Source organism: Cupressus sempervirens, chromosome 3, assembly GCF_028749045.1.
Source record: "Cupressus sempervirens isolate cs-2001-9-10 chromosome 3, ASM2874904v1, whole genome shotgun sequence".
NCBI classification, from domain to species: domain Eukaryota; kingdom Viridiplantae; phylum Streptophyta; class Pinopsida; order Cupressales; family Cupressaceae; genus Cupressus; species Cupressus sempervirens.
In genome coordinates this window covers 222,906,594-222,927,340 of record NC_143120.1, presented here as the reverse complement: position 1 = coordinate 222,927,340, position 20,747 = coordinate 222,906,594, and the positions used below count along the sequence as shown (strand labels likewise).

The 20,747-nt window shown below is 37.0% G+C and overlaps 1 protein-coding gene across 3 annotated transcripts in view; it reads left to right on the top strand.

Moving 5' to 3' along the window:
• The first annotated feature begins 436 nt into the window (after positions 1-436).
• Positions 437-20,747, top strand: part of LOC149565638 (protein BASIC PENTACYSTEINE5-like) — a 31,862-nt gene continuing 11,551 nt past the window's right edge. Inside the window, exons 1-3 of one of the 3 annotated variants that reach the window (XM_089819149.1) lie at positions 437-828; positions 927-994; positions 11,820-13,587. Coding sequence is in view for 1 of the 3 variants with exons in the window: in XM_089819148.1 (XP_089675274.1) it covers positions 991-994 (4 nt within the window). In the remaining 2 variants the exon portion in view is untranslated. The remainder of the gene's footprint in view (positions 829-926; positions 995-11,819; positions 13,588-20,747) is intronic. The other 2 variants (XM_089819148.1, XM_089819150.1) reach the window with 2 other exon arrangements.

The following is a 20,747-nucleotide window of genomic DNA, read 5'->3' as shown; positions in this document are numbered from 1 at the left end:
CTAATGTCAATATAATAATATCTACTTAATGACAAGCTTTCTTAGACAACACCAAAGATAGTAAGGCTTCTTAGATTGTATAATAATTTTCTAGATTCTATTAATTTGCTAAACTTGCTCTCATTTGTAAGTGAACATACTAAATATCTCAATAAAGCAGATAAAATTATATATATAATTGATATTATAATCTTTAGTAGACAAATGAAACATCTAAATCAACATTATTGATAAATTGGATGATAAATCCTGACCAATAAAGCTTCTAATTTGACATTCTTGAATATGAATAATAAAAATGAGATCCTTGCACCTTTAACACATTAGGTGACAATGAAAAGAACCTCCTAACCATATTCTATCCATTTTATTATTAAGATTCAACTTTCTCACGAGCTTTCTAAATTCCTTTTGAGCACAAAGGGGTTTGAAATTTGAATATGGATAGGGTGATGAGGAGGGTGTGAAGGCCTATGACCGTTTTTGATGAGAATTAAACCTGATAATCACGCAAATATTCCTATCATGAAGGACCCCAAACTTGACCCATTTGCCGCTTAAAGGTAGGGTCTTACCATTGGTTGAGCACTAAAATTGAAGCATTTTGAGTTTCAGTTCAGTCGAGCGGGTTCAATGATGAAGGGCAAATTACTTATTCTATACTAGGTTACTTCCATTTTGGCCATTTGTAATAGAAATATAAGAGGAATAGATGCCATAAGTGTGTCCCACTTTCTCTCATTGGTTTGTCGCTATTATTTCCTGGTCTGCTCTGGAAATCGAGGAGAGGAGAATAAGTATTATATGTACTGCGGAGGGAGCGAGCCGGTAAGCCAAAACATCTCATACTACACATTTTGTTCATTTTTCGATTTTCCATTCTAGCTTGGTTCGATGTAAACGTAACTTAATATTACCTTACCTAGATCAATGCTGCTGGATATCTCACCAATACGAGGCACCGATCATCTTCTCACTTGATGGTTTTGAATGAGTGAGTGCATGATTTCCCGTCTGTAATTTCCTTTGATTATGTAGATCACAAAAGTTTGGTTGCTTTGTAGGGTGGGCTCTGTGAATTTTGTTAACGGTAACTTTTATGGAATCATGAAATGGAGTTGCAGCTTTGACTTCTGAGATGAGTTTGGTATTTGGAAAGGAAATTGAATTTGGGATTGTAATTTCTTGAGGACACTTGGTGTCGAAGTTCATATCAACATCCAAGTAGACTCGTCTTAGGGTTGAAAGTTAATGCTGTTTGACAGTTGCTCCACATCACTCTTGCAATTTCCGTTGTCAAGATGTGATTTCTGTGCAATCCCACTTAATTCTCAGTAAAGAACTATCGTGTATATGCAGCCTTATACAAAAAGCTTACACAAAATCTAGATTGATGAGGGTAACTGCACATTTCCTAAAGTGGATTGCACCTGCAAATCCAGGGAGGGGAATACTTCTGCTACAGACGGGAATATCGCTTATGGTTGTTTAAAATGAAATTAGGTTTGGTTGCATAGAGATGGATTTAGATTACCATATTGACTAGGTACGAAAAACCTTTGTTATTTATTTGCGATTCACCTCCTCCTCGCCATGCCTTTGCCTATGCTATAGAATCTCAAACATGAGACATAGAGTTAGAGCTTAAAGTACAAAGTAACGGCTATACATAGATTTTGTTCAAATGCTACATTTAGGTATGCAGCATGCACATTACCAATCTTTGTGCTACTCATCCTATTCTCAGAGTTTAAGCTAGTTACTTCTATATTCTGCGAAGGTGCTTTATGTCCATCCTTGTTGAAGATGCAAGATAAAAGAAAAGTGTAGAATATCAAGGCTTGATTGATGATGTTTTGCAGATTTTGTACTCTTTCAAGAATATAGAATATTTAATAATTTGATTTAGATCCCTTACCTGCACCAAGAAACAATGAACTGGTCATCTTCCTTTCTACGATAGCTTAAGGGTATTTCAGTTTTCCCAATTATTCTTTCCTTAAAATAGGGTTATAATCATTTCCACCAGGACACGTAATTCACAATATCTGAAGGCATTCACAATTTGCAAAAATGTACAAAAATGCTAATGAGCAAATCAGGGAACCCACATTAATGGAACTAACAAACCTGAGTGGGTAGTGAGAAAGGTTCTGGTACTATGTTTGGAAGTCACAGTGTGCATGCATACATTCAATGAATGAGAATAATTTAGAGGAAATGCTTTGATGTTAAATACTGCTGGAATACTACATCATAGTTAAGTATAATAATGTGGAGCATGCCACTTAAAATGTTCATCAGGTTTCTAGAATACTAATAGTTGTTTGTTTTTCAGTAAACAGTTTAAGTTGTGACCTGGAGTTGTAATTTAATCTAGATACTTGTCACCTTTTTGTAATATGGCGATCTGTACATTTTCTTTTGTTTGGTGTTCTAATTTATGTCAACTCTGCCCTTGATCTGTATCTGCAACTGCCAGCAGTAAAAAGATAAAAATGAGACAGGATGACATGCTACTTTAGCTGTGCCTTCCTCTTTCAAGAAATCTAAACAGAAGTTTACCTGTTCTAGAAATATATTGCATAATAACAGTCCACAAAGAGGGAGACACCAATTTTTTTTTCACGGAGAAGATGGGAAAATTGTATGGAGATCACGTGATGAAGTCATCAAGGCAGTGTTCAGACCACAGCAAGAAGAGTGGAAGAGAGTCTGCTCCATTCCATGATAATGATTGCTCCTGTTGAGGAATACATTCTTTGAAATAAATCTTATATTTGTACTTATGCATGTCTTGAGTCACAAGTGGAGTCTATGTTCTTGTGGACAGGGAGTGCATCTCAATTCAAAAGAGAAATGCAGTATTATGGATAGCAAGTTTTCTCAACTCACAAGATAAATTTAATTCATCAGCAAGGATCCGTACCGACTGATATTATCACGGGACATGAATTCTAGTATGCGCCCTAATCCATAAATTCTTATCAAGTGATAAGAGTTATTTAGGCTGTTGTGTTTGTAACAGTCCAACTGCCATTGTTCCTGCTCCTGTCTGGAACATGATGTAGTAGGAAATGGGTGGGTAGTGAATGTTGGAAATATTACATCATATCCAGGTATACTTAATAGATAATAATGTGGAGCATACCACCTAAATATGTCTATATAAGATATTAATTAGAGCTATATAATAATAATAGTCATATGTTACAACTGTATAAATAAGCTGGTTGTAGGTGGTTATGCGAACAAACTCCACTTTGTCTAAGAACAGCATTCTAGTTACTAGAATGTTTTCAGGCTTGAGGCTTTTCAAACAAATATTGTGTGCAAATTACATGAATGGGCATAAGGTGGCCATAAACATAACCTCTTTTCCTTACCTAATTCTCACATGACAATTTTTTGTATGGTTATGGTTGTATTACCGTCTAACTGATAAATACAATGTTAATCTTACCTATTTCCTATGTCTAACATAGTAAGCACCCCTTTAATTGGCGTCACATTCATATGTTGTTGATTGATGGAAATTAGAATTTAAAGACCTTCCATAAGCGATTTCATCAGCATGCGAACTTCAGAGTTTAGTGAATATATATATTGTAAATTGCTTGGTTGGTACTTGGCTACCTCTTGCATTTTACATGTACACAAATTACATAATTTTGGTAAGAAATGTGATTACTTTTGCTTCTTTGATAACAATAACAAACAAAATGTTGACCTGATCTTGTAATTGTAGGAAGCAAAGCGATGAGTTGAATTAACTCTACATGTTCATGTCATCCCTTGTGAATGCAGTACTAAATGATGATTATGCAGCCGATTTGCAAGGGTAGAGTGATTGGGAGGTAGACACTCTCTTGAGCTGAAACCTATCTAACCCTGCATCTCTCTTTATTAGACCACTTTATTCACTGCATCCCAAGGAAACAAAAGGAAAGCTTCATTGTGTTTTGAGAAAACAAAAGGAGGGTGGGAGCACAAATGGCCAACCTTTGTAGTTACTGATTGATCCTGTTGTTCATTTTTGTTGCAACAATGTTGTTTGGTTGGACAATGGGAAGGGACCATGATGTGTGTTCTAATGTTTTATATGTAGTATGATAGAAAATGTACCTTTCTTCGGAAAATTAGTTTTAAGCGATTGTCCTGAAAGCCAGAGATATGATAGTTAGCTAGTTTTCCTGTGACACATCATTAAGCCTTATTACAGTTTCATACACTGAGAAATGTGATGAGGCCCTAGACTACAATTTCTTAGTCATTTGTCAAATATCTTGGTACATGAATGGTCAAATGCAACAAGATGAGAGACAGTTGTTTTAGGAGGTAGGACACCCAGTGGCTTGGCTGTTTTATGTCTGCAGACACCTTTTTTAAGGTCAAAAGGTTGATTAAACTGTCTTTAATGACCTGAAATGACTATGCTTGGACACGCTTGTACCCAAAAAGTAATGAAATGTAATGTCCCCTTTTTTGGATTGTTCTAAATCTTGCCCTGAAATCACAAATTCCTTTCAAATAAGAACTGTAAGATAGTCAGAGGTATAAACTTACCATTTAAAATGTCTTTTAACAAGGTAAACCCTCATTTAAGTCCTGCCACCATACACACACACATATCAATTTTTTCCATTAGGTATAGTAATCACATATTTGAGTACAAAATCATATAATTATTGTAAGACAATAGATACGTCATATCACATCTTTATTCATTTTTAGTATTCAAGCACAATAGAGTTTGAATGTGGGAGCATGATAAGTTTGGCCCAAAGCAAATCTTTTCACCAAGCCCAAGAGGAGACACTCACCTTCTCGGCCCCAAATGGTAGGCCCAGGGGACATCTAGCATGAGTTGTCTACCCAGTGGGATGCTTATATTTGCACTCCCTATTCGTATTTTCTCATTCATCCTCTTATGATAGAGCATTGTAGGTTGGTCTGAAGCCCTCACACTAGCCCATGAGAAGACAATCACCCTTTTGGCCCCAAGCAGGCACAATGGAAATCTGTCATGGATTGGTATACTTAGTGGGGTGCTTGAATCTGCATTCCTTACTCATGTCTCCTTTGTCATCCTCCAAAATCAAACATTGGTGGAGGTTGGAAATGAAATTCCAATATGGCGCCTAGAAATCCTCCTAAACCCAATAGCAGACAATAGTCGGCAGTTTTGCCGTGTTCATAAATAAATGCGTGTAAATTAGGTAATGGTTTGTCAGTGATGTAATGCCATTTCTTCTTGATAGGTAGTTGTTGGCAGTTGTTGGTAGTTGACAGACTTAGCCAACCACTGAGTAGTATTTATGGCAGTCATTTTGTGTATGTGGAACTAGTTCCAATTTTGTATGCATTGCATGTGGCAATAAACGTAATATCTCTCTGAGACTCTATTGTGTTGACGATTATTTTGTTCAGTTATTATTTGTTATGTTTTGCAAATAATGTCTCTGTTTAGTCTGCATAGTAATTAATCTAGTACTCTACAGGAGTATATATAAACACTCACCCTCTTGGCCCCAAGTGGTAGGCACATTGGGCATCCATCACAGGATATTCTACCTAAATTGTCATCTCTGTCTTCTTCCCCTCATCCATTTTCTTATCCTCTTCATGATTATTCATTGGGGTAATATTCTAGAATATGTAATTTACTTTATTATTATCTATGACACACATATAAGGAATTACATGTTAGATAATATCTTCATAAAGCATACACCAAGCATTTATCTTATGCATATTGCAATTAGATAAGATTGCTAATGGCTGCAATGTAGAGATTCCTGATCTGATCTATATGCTTGATTGCTTGACACTGTTTTATTCTCTTATTTTTCTGCCTCAATGTGTTTTCCTTGGAAGTCTGATCTCTTTATTTATCGTTGGATGATGCTTTTCTCTAATGTAAAGATTGATGTTTCTTGAGATGACTGCTTGAGGGCTTGATTTCTTGATCTCCTTAATTGCTGATATATTCTGAATTGTTCTGCTTTTTAGTGACAGTGACATGACAACAAAAGAGAGGAGCTTCTTTTGAGCAAGTATTTGCGAAGCATTGATTAAATGTCTCCACTTTCTAACTTATTTGCCATTTTTCTACTCCACTTATTAATATTCATGAATTGTCATGCCCTAAGTGTTGACAAGACAAGCAGCAACTTGGTTTGGACTTGAGGTGTTACAAAATCTAGGATTGGTAACTCAAGAATCAAACTAAGAGTCTATTGAAATTATACCCAGAATTATTAGTCAAATCAGTATTGGATGACAATAACCATTCTTGTCTGCCACAGAATTAACGTTTCAACATTTCATGTACAGTCATTTAGATTCTAATGATGCTCACGATTATCCATAAGTTTCCTCCTTCTAAAGGTGCAGCATTTGTTTCCTCTTAGTGATGACGTGCATGAGGTTTGAATCATTGAGGTACCTTGGGACATCTGTGTATGGCTTTGCAGATCCTTGGATTGGCTTCTATGACAAGTCCATTTTGACATGGTGTTGCAATCTTTAATTTTGATAACAGTTAGACTTCCATTAGTGTATTATCTTTGCTTGTAAATTTCCCAAAACATTCATCTCCGTTGCTAGTCTTTCACAAGCATCATGCAAGGTTTTTTATCTTTGTAGCAACTGCTTGATGTTGGGCTTGCAAATCATCAGATTGAGTGAGTGCAATGTCCATCTGATTCAGTATTTGGTTATGTTAGTAAGTGCTGTGTCAAAGTGTTCACATAATGACGATATTTCTCCTCTGTCTCTGATTTCATGGCAGACTTCCAAATCTGTAGAACTGATGACTATTGAGCAAGACTACTTCTGTAGGCCAAGAAGCCTGTGATGGGTCATCCATATACAACAGTCAAACTTGAAACCTTCATGACAGTGGGCATAGAATAATTGCTTTATAATTAAATCATAAGCTTATTTCCATTGCTCATTCTCGTTCCTATGTGTATATATTGATCTTCACTGGCTCGTATTCATTTATGAGATCATTTGACTGTTACTAAAATTTTGCATGTGTAAAATTTAAGTATTCAGACAAGGAAAGTACATAAGTGCCATTCATTTCACAAAAAAATAGAAATGTCCTTGTATTATTCATTTTCAAATATACAACTGATGTTTACAAAAGAGTGAAATGAATTGAAATGCTAAAAGGAAAAAGATCTCACACAAGCCGTGAGTATAGCTTACTATACTAACTTTCTTTCATAAAGGAATACACAAACAGATAAATATGTTCAAAGGAAAGAAATGAGGGTAGAGATAACCAGTCATTGCCTTCTGCTTTGATTGGTTATGGATTCCCTGGCGTGTTCGTCATCCAACTCCAAGCTTTGCATTCTTCAGCAGCTGCAAAAAATGAAGGAAAATGATATTAGATCCCGAAGGATGTAAGCAATGACTGAATATCTCTACTACTACACATATTCTATCTGTTGATGCATTTCGTTACAAAAGAAAGTAAGCTATATTAAATGCAATGCTGAAAGATATTTTGCAGTAGGTTTTTCAAAGAAGTAAAAGTCATTTGTGGGTGTCACGAGCCCATGCTCGAACCTCATAAATGATATGCTACAGGATACAAAAGATTACAGCAAAGAAACAATGATTGATACTGTTTCAAATGCATAACTTACTGCAGGAAAGCATGAAAGATAACCGACAGAAAATACCTCAAACAATGCTGAAAGTTGAGGGGTTTTTTATGCAAAAGCTACATAAGCAAAGTGCAAAAAATGATCTTCAAGAACCTCAAAATGCAGATCCATTTTTAAAAATGGATAGGTACAGTGACTCATTATAATGCCAAAGCTATGGGTAAAGTATCTCGAGATAAGAATTCTTGTCAAAAGATCAACTAAACTAAATGCTAATGATGAGCCACACAAGTCTTTCAAGGATGCAAGGAGGACAAAAAATTGTGATGTGAAGATGGTCAAGATGCTATACTGTCACAGGTGAGCATCCAAATGCTATGTTACCGATACTTCCCCTTTTGCCTTCACATACGGGTACGATACGTATTGGAATCAGATACGTCCAAAATACCCCGTCGAATCGAACAGGGTTCGATTTATACGTATTTGCAATGAATCTGATTTTTTTGGATGACGTGGTGATTTGAATGGTAACGTGGCAGTTTGACTAAGATATTTAGGGTCGGTGTTTGATTTTTGTTAGTCTTCAACGCGTTTTTACTAGGGTAAAAACCCTAAAGTGAACGGAACAAACATCCGCTGCGCAGAACAAAACAAAAGTTTGCACTTTGTAGGAAAAACATCCATCGCGCTCGAAATTGACAGCAACTGGAAAGCAACGCCAATAGTAAACTGACACCAACTTGAGACCTGTAGCTGGACGACGACGGAGACTTGCAACAGGGACGACGGAGCGGGAGTCTGCGTTTGGCTTAACTAGGTAAATTCGTGAATGTTTATTTTAATTTTTTAAAATTTATTTAAAGTTACAAACTTCTAAACAAAGTTTTATGTATAGTTTTATTCATATTGTAAGTTTATAATATTAATTTATTGTTGAGTTTTTTCATATGTTTATGTTTATTTTTATTTTTTTTAAATTTATTTGAAGTTATACACTTTTAAATTTTAAATACTATATATAGTTTATAAATTATAACTTCAATAATATAAAAGGTTTTTCAAGTTTTTTAAAAATTGTATATATCATATAATATTTAAATTTTAAATTGTAATTTTTTAATGTCAAGCAATATTTAAATATTATTTAAATATTGAATAAATATTATATTATATAATGTCTAGAGTATTAAATAATAAATGTTAATAATGTATTTTTTATTTTATTGTTTATTAATTTAATATTTATATAATAAATTATAATATTTGTTATAAATTGTAATTATAAATATTTCTTATAATATATATATATATATATAAAATGTTCAAATAGAAATTGAATTTGTTTATTTTTATATTTAATATTGTATTTACTATTATTTAATTATTTAATAACATTTTTTATTTTTAACTTGTTGGCTCTTGTAAACAGGACAATGTCAGCTTCTTCTATTGCTCGACCCAAATTCAAGACCGATCCCAATTCACCATTATGGAAATATGTCACAATGAAAAGTCAAGTAAAAGGAGGTGGAACATTTGTTTGGGAATGCAATTTATGCCATGTGGAGAAAACTAGCTCCTATAGCCATGTGAAAGCCCATTTATGTGCCATTCCCCAAATGGGTATCAAAGCATGCGAAGGATCGGATGCAAATGGATTGCCACCTCAACAAATAGCAGGATTCATTCAAGAGCAAGAGGAAGCAGATGCAAGAGTCGGACGTGCCACAAACCATCCTTTGTTGAAACGAAAAGGAAGTAGTTCAAGGCCCCCACCTTCTCCATCTCATAGTGACTTTCCTGATATCATAGTAGAGAACCACCCGTTCTTGGGCAGAATTGAAGAAGAACTTGTTACTGAGAAGAGAAGTAAGGGACCATTGGAGAGAGCATTCCAAAATGATGCTAGGGAGATTGCAGATGAAGCTGTTGGAAGATGTATCTATGCAAATGGTTTGGCATTCAATGTTGTGCGCTCACCATATTGGCAGGATATGTTGAGAAAAACAAATGATGCTCCGCAAGGGTGGATAGGGCCAGGTTATGAGAAGGTACGCACCACCTTACTAGCAAGTGAGGTCAAAAACATAAACAATGCATTGGCTCCCATTAGAAATTCATGGAAACAAACAGGTGTGTCAATTATCTCTGATCGGTGGAAGGATACCAAAAATCGGCCATTGATAAATGTGATTGCAGTGTGCCCAAAAGGGGCAATGTTTCTAAAGGCTGTGGATTGTGAGGGATAGGTGAAGGATGCACAATTTATTGTTGATATCCTTATAAAATGCATCCAAGATGTGGGTCCTGAAAATGTTGTCCAAGTTATTATAGACAATGCAAAGAATTGTCAGGCTGCAGGTTTGTTGATTGAGACGTTTTGATCACATCTATTGGACACCTTGCGCTATCCACTCTCTCAACCTAATGCTACAAAAGTTGGGTAGGAAAATAGATTGGATCAAACAAATCTATGCTGAGGCTGAAGAGATTCAGATGTTCATCACAAACCATAACATGTCACAAGCCATTTTTAGATCATTTTCAGAGTTGGAATTGCTGAAGGTAATTGAAACACTTCAAATTTTCAATTCTATATTCACCACTAATATGAATTTACTTTTTAAATTTGATAATGATTTCTTCATAATTTAATTATGATTTTTAATTCTTGAATAGGTTGCTGAGACTCGATTTACATCAAACACAATTGTCTTGAGGCGACTTGAGTTGGTGCGAGAGGCACTTGCTGGCATGGTTATTGGTCAAGGTTGGATTCAATGGAGGCAATCCAATACAGAAAGGGCAACAAATGTAAAGAAAATGATCCTAGAAGACACATGGTGGGAAAGAGTGGAATATCTTCTTAGTTTCACCGAGCCCATCATGAGCATGATCCGTTTTGCTGACATGGATCACCCATGTTTGGGAATGGTATACGATGGCATTGACTTAATGATTGAGTTAATGAGGGACGTCATCAATAAAAAAGAGAAAGATCCTGAAGAAACTTTCTTCAAAGAAGTTAAGTCAATTTGTGTTGAACGGTGAAACAAAATGACCACCCCATTACATCTTCTTGCATTTGCATTGACTCCAAAATATTATAGTGATGAAATTCTTTCTCAGCCAACAAGGGTACCACCATACAGAGATGGAGAAGTAAGTGATGGATGTAGGACAGCACTCAGTAAACTCTTTCGTGATCATGCAATGGAGGATTTAGTTACAACTGAGTTTGTTAATTTTGTATCCTCTGACGGTCAAAGTGTTGCTGCTATCCGTGACAAGTACACGAAGGATGCTCATGCTTGGTGGTACCTTAATGGCCATACATCACCACACCTTCAAACTCTTGCAATCAAACTTCTATCACAAGCATGTTTCTTAATTTTTGTTCCAACTCTCTAACATTATTAGTCTGTTAATGTCAGAAATAAAGTTATTTTTATAGTTGCAACTCTCTAACATTGTGACAAATTTTCAATAGGTTGCTAGTTCTTCTTCAGCTGAGAGAAATTGGAGTACATACTCCTTTATTCACTCAGTGAAACGCAATCGATTGGCAGCAAGTAAGGCAGAAGAATTGGTTTATGTGCATTCCAACTTGCGCCTTCTTACTGATAAAAAAGTCAGTACAAGGAAGGGGGCACAATGTTGTGGGATGTAGATCCTGAGAGAACAGATTTAGATTTTTCAGTTAATGCACCATCTTTACCCTCTGTGGAGACAAATAGCCAACATGCTTCTAGCTGTGGAAGTGAAACTGGGGCTGCATGTGGTTCCACTGATCTTGATTTTCTTGATGACCCATATGATGCTGATTACTAATCAGTCTAATCAGTCTAATTGTAATATTTTGACAGTTTACTGTTTAACCAATGCACAATGAATTCGATATGGATATAATCATATATGATATATCTATCAAAACATTCAATTTTTGACATATCAATTGACAAATTGATATGAAACTAGACTTAAAGTTACAGGAAATCATTATAAATCTGTTACTGCAATATTTATGGCAGTCTTGTTTCTACTTTTCAAGCTGTAAGCCTGTATACATGCACAGATATAAAATATATATTTATGATTTTTTAATTTTATATGCTTTTAGTTTTGTTTTCAAGTTGTACAAATGCATATGTATATATATATATTTATGATTTTTATATGTTATTTGTACAGACGTATCCAGACGTACCCAAACCCACTTCCCAAAAAATTGCCGTACCCATGTATCCGTATCCGTGCCCGTACTTGTACCGGTAACTTAGTCCAAATGAAGAGACCATACAAGTATCAAACAGGGGATAGTGAAAACTTTCTTTAAAAGTGCATCTATGAACATGCACCCTTGTCAGCTGCAAGAAAATGATCCTGAGCATGTAAAGGTAAAGATAAAACAGAGGCAAAATGTTGAATGGAAATTGGAGCTCATGAGAGTCATCAAAGGAACACATTAGTGTTGCAGAGCTTGAACACAGACAGCTCTATATTCTGTCAGTAATAACCGAGCCAGAGAGATTGGTGGCTTGTAATGAAGACCCAGCAAGAATTCTAAGTGATGTTGAGCAGCTTGATACTAACAGGTAATGGTCAAGGGCACTTGAGGGATCAGATTATTTACTTGACATGATGGATCTCAACAACATCAAAGAAATTGATTTTTGTCAATGTAACCATTTAATCACCAATGCGGATTACTCCTCTAAGGAACTTTTGTTTTCTTATTCTTGAAAATCAAGTGAAGGAGTTTTTGAAGTGGAAAATGCTGGCATTCTACCTCCATGACAAAAAGTAAGTGCGAGGAAGTAATAAGCTATACCACATGACAGTAAAATCTACAATTTATAGATGGTAAACTTTCAGCAGCAATATGTTTTAACGGCTATCAGATAAAAGCCAAATAAGCCAAATGGTGTATGAAAAGAATGTAATCATGAAAAAGGATCTTGATAGTTTGGAAACTCGGGATGAAGATGGAGATAGCCAGAATAATTGTATCATGTCATCTGCAAGTCATTACAGTCAAACAATACTCAGTATATTAACCTTGTTGGGCCCGAGGATTGTAAATTATGATTTGATTAAAGCTCTCATATTTTTAAGTTACTTGCCAATCTTCTAAAATTGCAAATGGGACAAATCTCAGGTGACAAAGCTAAAAACCAGTATATATCTCGTGCCATGAACAAGATATTGGAAGATTTTAACAGCAGATATAAGTTATTTGAAGCTTGAGCAAATAAGAACCAGTCAAAACCGAACAGTACAAAAAAAAAAAAAAAACCCCTCAAGTTCATAATTCCAGCGAAGTGAAGGGTTTTGAATTGCCATTAAAAAGAAGAGACCACCAAGCATACATGGCGCAAATAATATTATGGCAAAACCTAGCAACCTCAAAACGGCAAGGTATCTCAAATACATCAATGGTACGGTGGCGTATACAGAAAACCCAGTGATGGCAAACATTTTCGGCAAAGGAGAAAACAACAAACCCTGAAGTTTGAGATGTTCCAGCCAGCGAAAACCCAGAAGGAAAAAACTAACAATAAACACCTTCAGTGTATTTCTCATGGTGTAAGGAAGAGAATCACTTAAGTTCTTCAGCAGCAAATGATATTGTGAGCAGCAGTTAAAGCACAATGATGGCAGCAAACAATAACAGAAACCTCAATACCCAGTTTCAAAACAACGAAATTTCCAAAATACTTGAACAACAAACAATTAAAATACTATGAAGTATCTTCTATGCTCATAGTAAAAGGAACCAGCAAGTTTACCTTCAAGCTCGGTGGCAGCTCAAACACTTGCAAATCTTTCCTGTGGTGGGTGAAGGAAATCATGCAACAGACTCCAGAAAAAAAATTTCATGGTGGCTGTTCACCAAGAAACCCTCCTTGCTCTCGAAGTTTCCAGAATGCAAAAAATGAAAGAAAAGACCAATTTTAGGGTATTCAAATAGTTTCTATGCCTTTTTCATATTGTTATGGTTTGGAGTCCATGGGTCAGATAATGGGATTTTAATCCCTTTCATTTTTTTTACCATGAATATGGATTGTGGGGGGTTTTATGTTTGCATTTTAAGTTCCTTTAAGGGTTTTATAAGGGTTTGTATTATTTGCATATGGTTTTATTTAAGACAAAATATTAAAATGATTAATCATTTTAATGTTTTTGTTCATTTAAATGCAAATACAAGAAGATTTTTTGTCTTATTTTCTTTTTGCATAATCTAACATTGTAAAGGGAATCTTTAAATGATGAAACTATAAATCATTTAAAGAATTTTCCTTCTTTTTTTTTTGGCAAAAAGAAAGTGACTAGATTAATTCCATATGTCATGGTCTTAATTGGAAGTTATTTTGCAAACACTAGGAATTCTTCTAGGAGGGAATATAGGCTTCTGGGGTCGAATTTGGCTTTGCCCTGACAGTTGAAAGATATTTGTTGACTATTAGAGCATTTTTAGAAGAGTTTGGAGTGAGTCATTGGGTTCTCTATGAGGTAGTGGAGTTTTCCTAGGGGTAGGACTTAATTTTGTGAGTTATTGGGTCCTTGTTTTTATGCTATCTTTCTGCATTCGACCCAAGGGGTCTGAGGTTGTATTTAGTGAGTATTTTGTACTCATTTCAACAGTTCTAATTTTATGCATAGAGGTTTTGTGACTACTTTCTAAGTCCTAGACTTTATTCTCCAGAATCTGTAATTCATTTTTGGAAATACAATGTAGGTGATAGCAAGTGTGTTTATGCTATTTTGTGTTAACTGTTAAGCCTTCTTTCTTCCTGCATTTCTGTGTGTGTATCTGAGTGATTTGATAGAATAACTTGAGAATTGTCATAATTCTTTGCTATTCTATCTCATTCCAGCACCTAGTTGTAGGAGAGTAAGTTTATTTGCAGGTTATAATTTGTGTCTTTAAAAATGAAATTGGTTAAAGAGAGGTGTCGATATTCCTCCTTTTACTAATTCATTCTTAAAACCTTATTATAAATTATTTATGCAAATCTTTACAGGAAGATGTGTTTTGCTTGCACTTCAAATAGTTGCGTAATCCTCTCCATCAAGTGTATCTGAATTTCCATCATCACTTTTGGTGTATCTCCTTTTTTTTAATTTAGGCTATAGGTTTTAGGTTTACTTTCAGCAATTTCTCTCCTTTTCTTTGCAAGTTTAAATTAAGTTCATAGAGATTTCACTGAAATATTGAATAGGAGCCGGCCTAGAACCTGGAGGTTTCACTTTATTTGCATGTCCCACATAGTGAAGTGATTCCCATGCTAAGTCAGGATTGTAAACTCTTTGAGTTCAGTAATGGGTGCAAATTCTAACACTTAACATTGACATCAGTAATTATCTTTTTTTAAGCCTCCAACATCATAAATGGAGGCCTTGATTTTTGCCAAAAAATAGGGCTCCATCATCTAGTATGATACGAGTGGATGCCCAATGATAAAGTGCAAAACATGTAACCACCCGGGACACTTTGGAAGAGATTGAACAAGGGTGGAAGTGTCGTAGTTGCTATGCAGATGGTGTAGTCCCGGAGACCGCAACGACATGAAGTGCCTAAAGTGTGGAGTAAATCTTTTTAACATTAAAGGGAACGAAGAGGAGGTCCTCACGGTCACTCGAGCACAGGAAAAGAAGGATACCTTCCTAGACCCCAAAACGGAGAATGTGGGAAGCAAAGGTAGACATTGAAAAAGAAATGATGGCGGGAAGAAGGGAGACAAATGACACCACCAACAACTCACTAAGGGGTTAGGCAAAACGAAACATCGTACAACAAGTTTTACAAACCAAAATCCCCATCAAGTTGAAAGACTTCTGGTTGCTATGCCACACTTGAGAACAACTTTGTTAAATGTGACACCATCCTTGAAGGCGTCAGATGTGACAGAGAAGGGTATCCATGGTGAAGGCAAAAACCTTCAAAACTCTCTCGTGAAGGAGAATCCCCTTGGGACTACAGAGGATCCCATGCTACTTGCACTATACCCTAGAAGACATCCAACGGTGGTAGAAATGGGCATTTTGGGAACCATTCTGACAAATACCATTGTGGACAGTGGCTCTAGTATCAATGTATTGGTGGAGGAAACGTGGAGGAGATTAGGGCGCCCTACATTGTGGTCACCAACATTTCAGCTCGTGGGTGCCAATCAACACGACATTAAACCTATTGGGACCTTAATGTCATAGAGACATGATTGGGATGCAACCCTTCGTCTTAGATTTCGTGGTGATACCACTGAAGATGCTATCCTTGGCAGAGGTTGGTTAGTACAAGCGAAGGTAAACCACGACTGGAAGAGGAATACCCTCTCAACGAAGAGAGGAGGTAAAAAATTTACAATTGAGCTACACACGCAAATGGTGAACAAAGGACATGGCATCTTCATCTGAATCAAATCCGAGGAAGAAATGGATGAAGGGAAGAGACAGATGGAACCAAATGAAGAGGGAGTTTTGGAAATAGAGGGATGTTTCGACGATGATTTGGACTTACTGAATGGACTCTTCCTTTGACAATTGGAAGATTATGAACTGTTCTATTGCAACATGTTGCAGGTGGATGAAGGGGAGGAAAAGCCTAACTTCCCTTCGGAGTACACAAAATACAAAGAAAGGGGAGATGTGAATAATGAAAGCACTTGTGCATCAATTTGACAAAGAGAAACCAATAAAGTACGAGAAATCTTCAGTTAAGGCAATGCTCTTAGGAGACGAAATTAATCTGAAGAATATTTTTGTGGGTGATGACTGGAATCCCATACTGAAGGTAGTTGCGTTCAAAATTTGAATGGAGTACAAAGATGTATTTGAGTGGACCTATAATGATTTAAAGGGGGGTCCACCTGAACTTTGCATCCATCGGAGACCACTAGTGCAAGGGGTTGTACCTGTAAGCAAGCGTTCGTGTAGGATGAATAAAAACTATGTTGCATGAGTGAATGAAGATATTAAAAGGTGCTTGATACATGCATCATCTTTCGGGTGTAGACGAGCAAGTGAGTGTCCCCAATCGTCATTTGGCTGAAGAAGGATGCTAGTTAGATCAGAATATGTGTTGACTTCCAATGTTTGAATCCAGTTACCATCAAGGATCCGTTCCCAATGCCCTTCATGGATAGCATTCTGGAGGAGGTGGCAGGACATGAGATTTATTCATTCATGGATGGATTTTTTTAGCACAACCAGATATTCATCATCGAAGAGAATAAGTTGAAAACAACTTTCATAGTGGAAGTCAGAGTGTACACATACAACTGAATGCCTGTCAGACTTTGTAATGCTTTGGCAATGGTTAAGAGGATCATCCTGCACATTTTCAACAAGATGTTGGTTGGGAAATTCAAAGCTTTTCTTAATGATTGGTCCATTTTTAATGTCGAGGACAAGCAACTGGCAGCCTTGAGGGAGTGTATGGAGAGATGTCAACATGCTAGGTTGGCACTTAATCCGAGAAAGTGCAGATTCATGGTACTTCAGGGGAAACTATTGGGACATGAGTGAAAAACTAGATTGAAGATGGATCTAGACAAGGTGTGGATAATTCTAGAGGTGGAACCTCTGATGGATGTGACCAGGGTGAAGTCATGCTTGGGACACATTAGGTACTATAGGCGATTCATCAAAAACTTTGCTCAAGTGTCTTACCCACTTGATAGGTTGACCTAGAGAGGAGAGCCCTACATGTGGGGAATAGAACAAGAGGAGTTCGTAGAACTCAAGTCGAGGCTAGTGGGAGCACCTATTTTTGCTTACCAACTCCTAGACAAGGAATCCCACGTCCATGTGGATGAATCAAACTTCGCAATCTGAGTAACTCTATCACAAATAGATCATGGATCGGACAACCCTATCTATTTTGCAAGTAGTCTTATGTTAAAGGCTGAGAAAAACTATAGTACGACGAAGACGGAAGCCCTCAGAATGGTTTATGTCGTACAGAAGTTTCATCATTACTTAATGACGACTTCATTTGTCTTCTATGTGGATCACCAAGCTTTGATGTATTTTGATGAACAAACCTATTATTCAAGGGTGAGTAAGTGAGTGACTACTCTTATCGCAAGAATTTACATTTGTTATTATCGTAAGACTTGGGAAGAGCCAAGGAAATCGCCGATCACTTATCGAGAACTGAGTCAGGAGAGCCACCCAAAGGAGTAAATGATGACTTTCCACATGCACATTTGTTCCAGATAGCAGTGCTACCATCCTTGTACAGAAGTATTGGGAAATACCTCTCAATTGGGCAATTTCTGTGAGAGATGCAACAAAGTGAATGCATGAAGTTGGTGTTGAGGAGCAAGACTTTTTAGCTGATTAACAAATTGTTGTATAAGATGGGGCCTGACCAAGTCCTTCACCAATGTGTTATGGAGGAGGAAATCCCAACTGTACTAAGGGAGGCACATGAGGGTCTCGTAGGAGGACACATGGGACCAAACACAACAACACGAAAGGTGTTACTGGTTGGATTGTGGTGGTCCATAGTCTACAATGATGCAAAAGAATGGGTAGTAAGTTGTGATACATTTCAAAGATCATGGAAGCCCTTGAAGAGAGACTTCATGCCTTTGACCCATAGTTACACCACCCTAGGGGACGGGGAGATGGTGGAACAAGGGGAACAAATTTTCAGGATGGGGGGATAGAGGGGCCTTAATTTGGGGACAGCAGGGGGACGGTGCCGGGGACAAGAGGGTTGTATATACTGTACCAATAGTACTTAAAGTACTAGTTATGAAAAGATGTATTGCAATATAAGATTTAAAGAGCTAAAAGAGTAAATACTTGGAACATTGCATTGAATTGGAATATCGAACATTGAACATAAATGGTCAAATCAACAAATAGTCAACATTGGGGTATCTCCCCATCCTCAGTGGAGGTGGCAGAATTCGGTGGCATTACTAGGGACGGGGAGACATAATCTCCAAGTCCTTGGTGCATCCCCGTCTCCAAGACCTGGGGCAAAAGAGAGGGGGGCGCGTCTTCGTGTTCCTATGCTCTAGACCCCTCCAATGCACAAGAGTTGTTCGAAAGATGGGTACTTGATTTTGTGGGGCTGCTTAAGGCAAGTAGAGCATGAAGTTGCAGGTATATCGTCGTAGCAACATAATACCTTACATAGTGGATTGAAGCGCGGGCCCTCCCGAATAACTTAGCCTTGAGTACAACAAGGTTTATGTATGAACAAATAATCACGAGATATGATATACCCATCCAACTTACGAGTGAATGATGGGAACACTTCATCTACCATGTGATAAAACTGCTCATGACCGAATTCAAGATTTTTCATTCCTTTTCAAGCCCATACTACTCGAGAGTAAATGGCCAAGCGGAACTCACCAACAAGATATTGATGTTAATGATACACAAGTCATGCAGAATAGAGGAGGATTGGGAAGAATGGTTGCCATCTGCATTGTGGGCTTATCGCACCACTTACAAGGTCACTATGGGACAAACGTCCTTTCAATTGATATATAGATAGGAGACTGTCGGACCAACTGAGTTTATGGTGTTGAGTCTGAGGATTGCTATTGAGAACAATTCGTGAAATATGGAAAATTTGAGAGAAAGATTGTATAATCTCAATAAATTGGATGATCGACGCCTTATGGCACGATGGGCGATTAAAATAGTGTAGCAGTGGTGAAAGGTGTGGCATGACAAACACCTGAAGAGGACAAGGTTTGCACCGGAAAAACTAGTGTTGAAATATAAAAGGACGCAATGAGATCAAGACAGGCAAATTCGAAGTGAAGTGGCTTAGGCCTTACAAAGTGCGGGAGGTTGGCGACAACAGAGCAATTAAATTGTGGACTTTGACAACGGACCCAATTGATGGTTCAAAGCTGAAGATTTACTATCAGAGGCACGAGAGTCCAAGAGGTAATGACTCACACCGAATAGGTAATATAAGATGACTTAGGCAAAAGAAACTTTTTTAAAAAATTGAAAAAAAGAAGGAAACCCAATCCATGTATGCGACATTTCAATGGAGTTATCACCAATAAAGAAAAAGTAATTACCCAATTTGACGATAGAAAAAGCTACCAAAGGAAATATAAGCATGAAAGTTGAATGACAAAGAGAAGACAAATAGAAGCGCTTAGAAAACAAATTAAATCATTCCAAAGGCAATTCATAGTATCTAGTACCATATGGTAAAGATAGAAAATTTGAGAAAAGAATAAGAAAGCACTGTACGATATAAGTCTTTGTGAAGGCATGTGGTCTTTTTGAAAAGACAAAAGACCTCTATCGAAGGAAAAAGTATTTGATGGCCTGCAAGTAACACCGTATGATATCAAGGAGCTCACAAGACATTGGAAGCTAACCGTATGACACAAATAGAAGAGAATGTTATGAAGATCGTACGACCCGTGCTAAAACAAGATTAAAAGATATCGGGATGGAGAAAGTTAACATGTCTGGGAAGAGTCTCACCATACGATGAGGGATGTGTTGGACTAACTGCCAATGTTCCCCTTTGGGATTTGTGACATGGCTTAATTGCCTTTTGTGTTCTATAAGTCTAGTGGTTGTATCGAGCATCGACAGGTCGATCTTTTGGTGCAACGACAACCCCAACTTGGAACAAATGGTATTAAAGCTTGGTCACAAGTTCAAATCTCCTCGGGTAACGTTGAGGGGGGTAGGATTATTGAACTAATCGCCAACATTCCCCTTCGGGATTCGTGACATGGCTTAACCGCCTCCTGTGTTCTATAAATCTAGCGGTTGTATCGAGCATTGACAGGTCGATCTTTTGGTGTAACGACAGCCCCAACTTGTAACAGGAAGGGGAGAGTTTATCGAAAGATAAAGAGGGATTACTTCCACTGTGTTGCAAAAGATTTGTATAAACACCATACGGCGACAACAGGGGATCAAACACAACACAAACATCGTACACAACAACAGGCCCATTGTACAACATACAAAAAGCATAAGGAAAGAACAAGTGATGAATAGCATAGTATGGTGTTTTCCTAGAAAAGACTTAAGCACGTAAATATTATTCAAGAGAGTGCATACTTCATAGCAACTATTTGATTTGGATCGTGCAAGAGACTAGAAGCCATT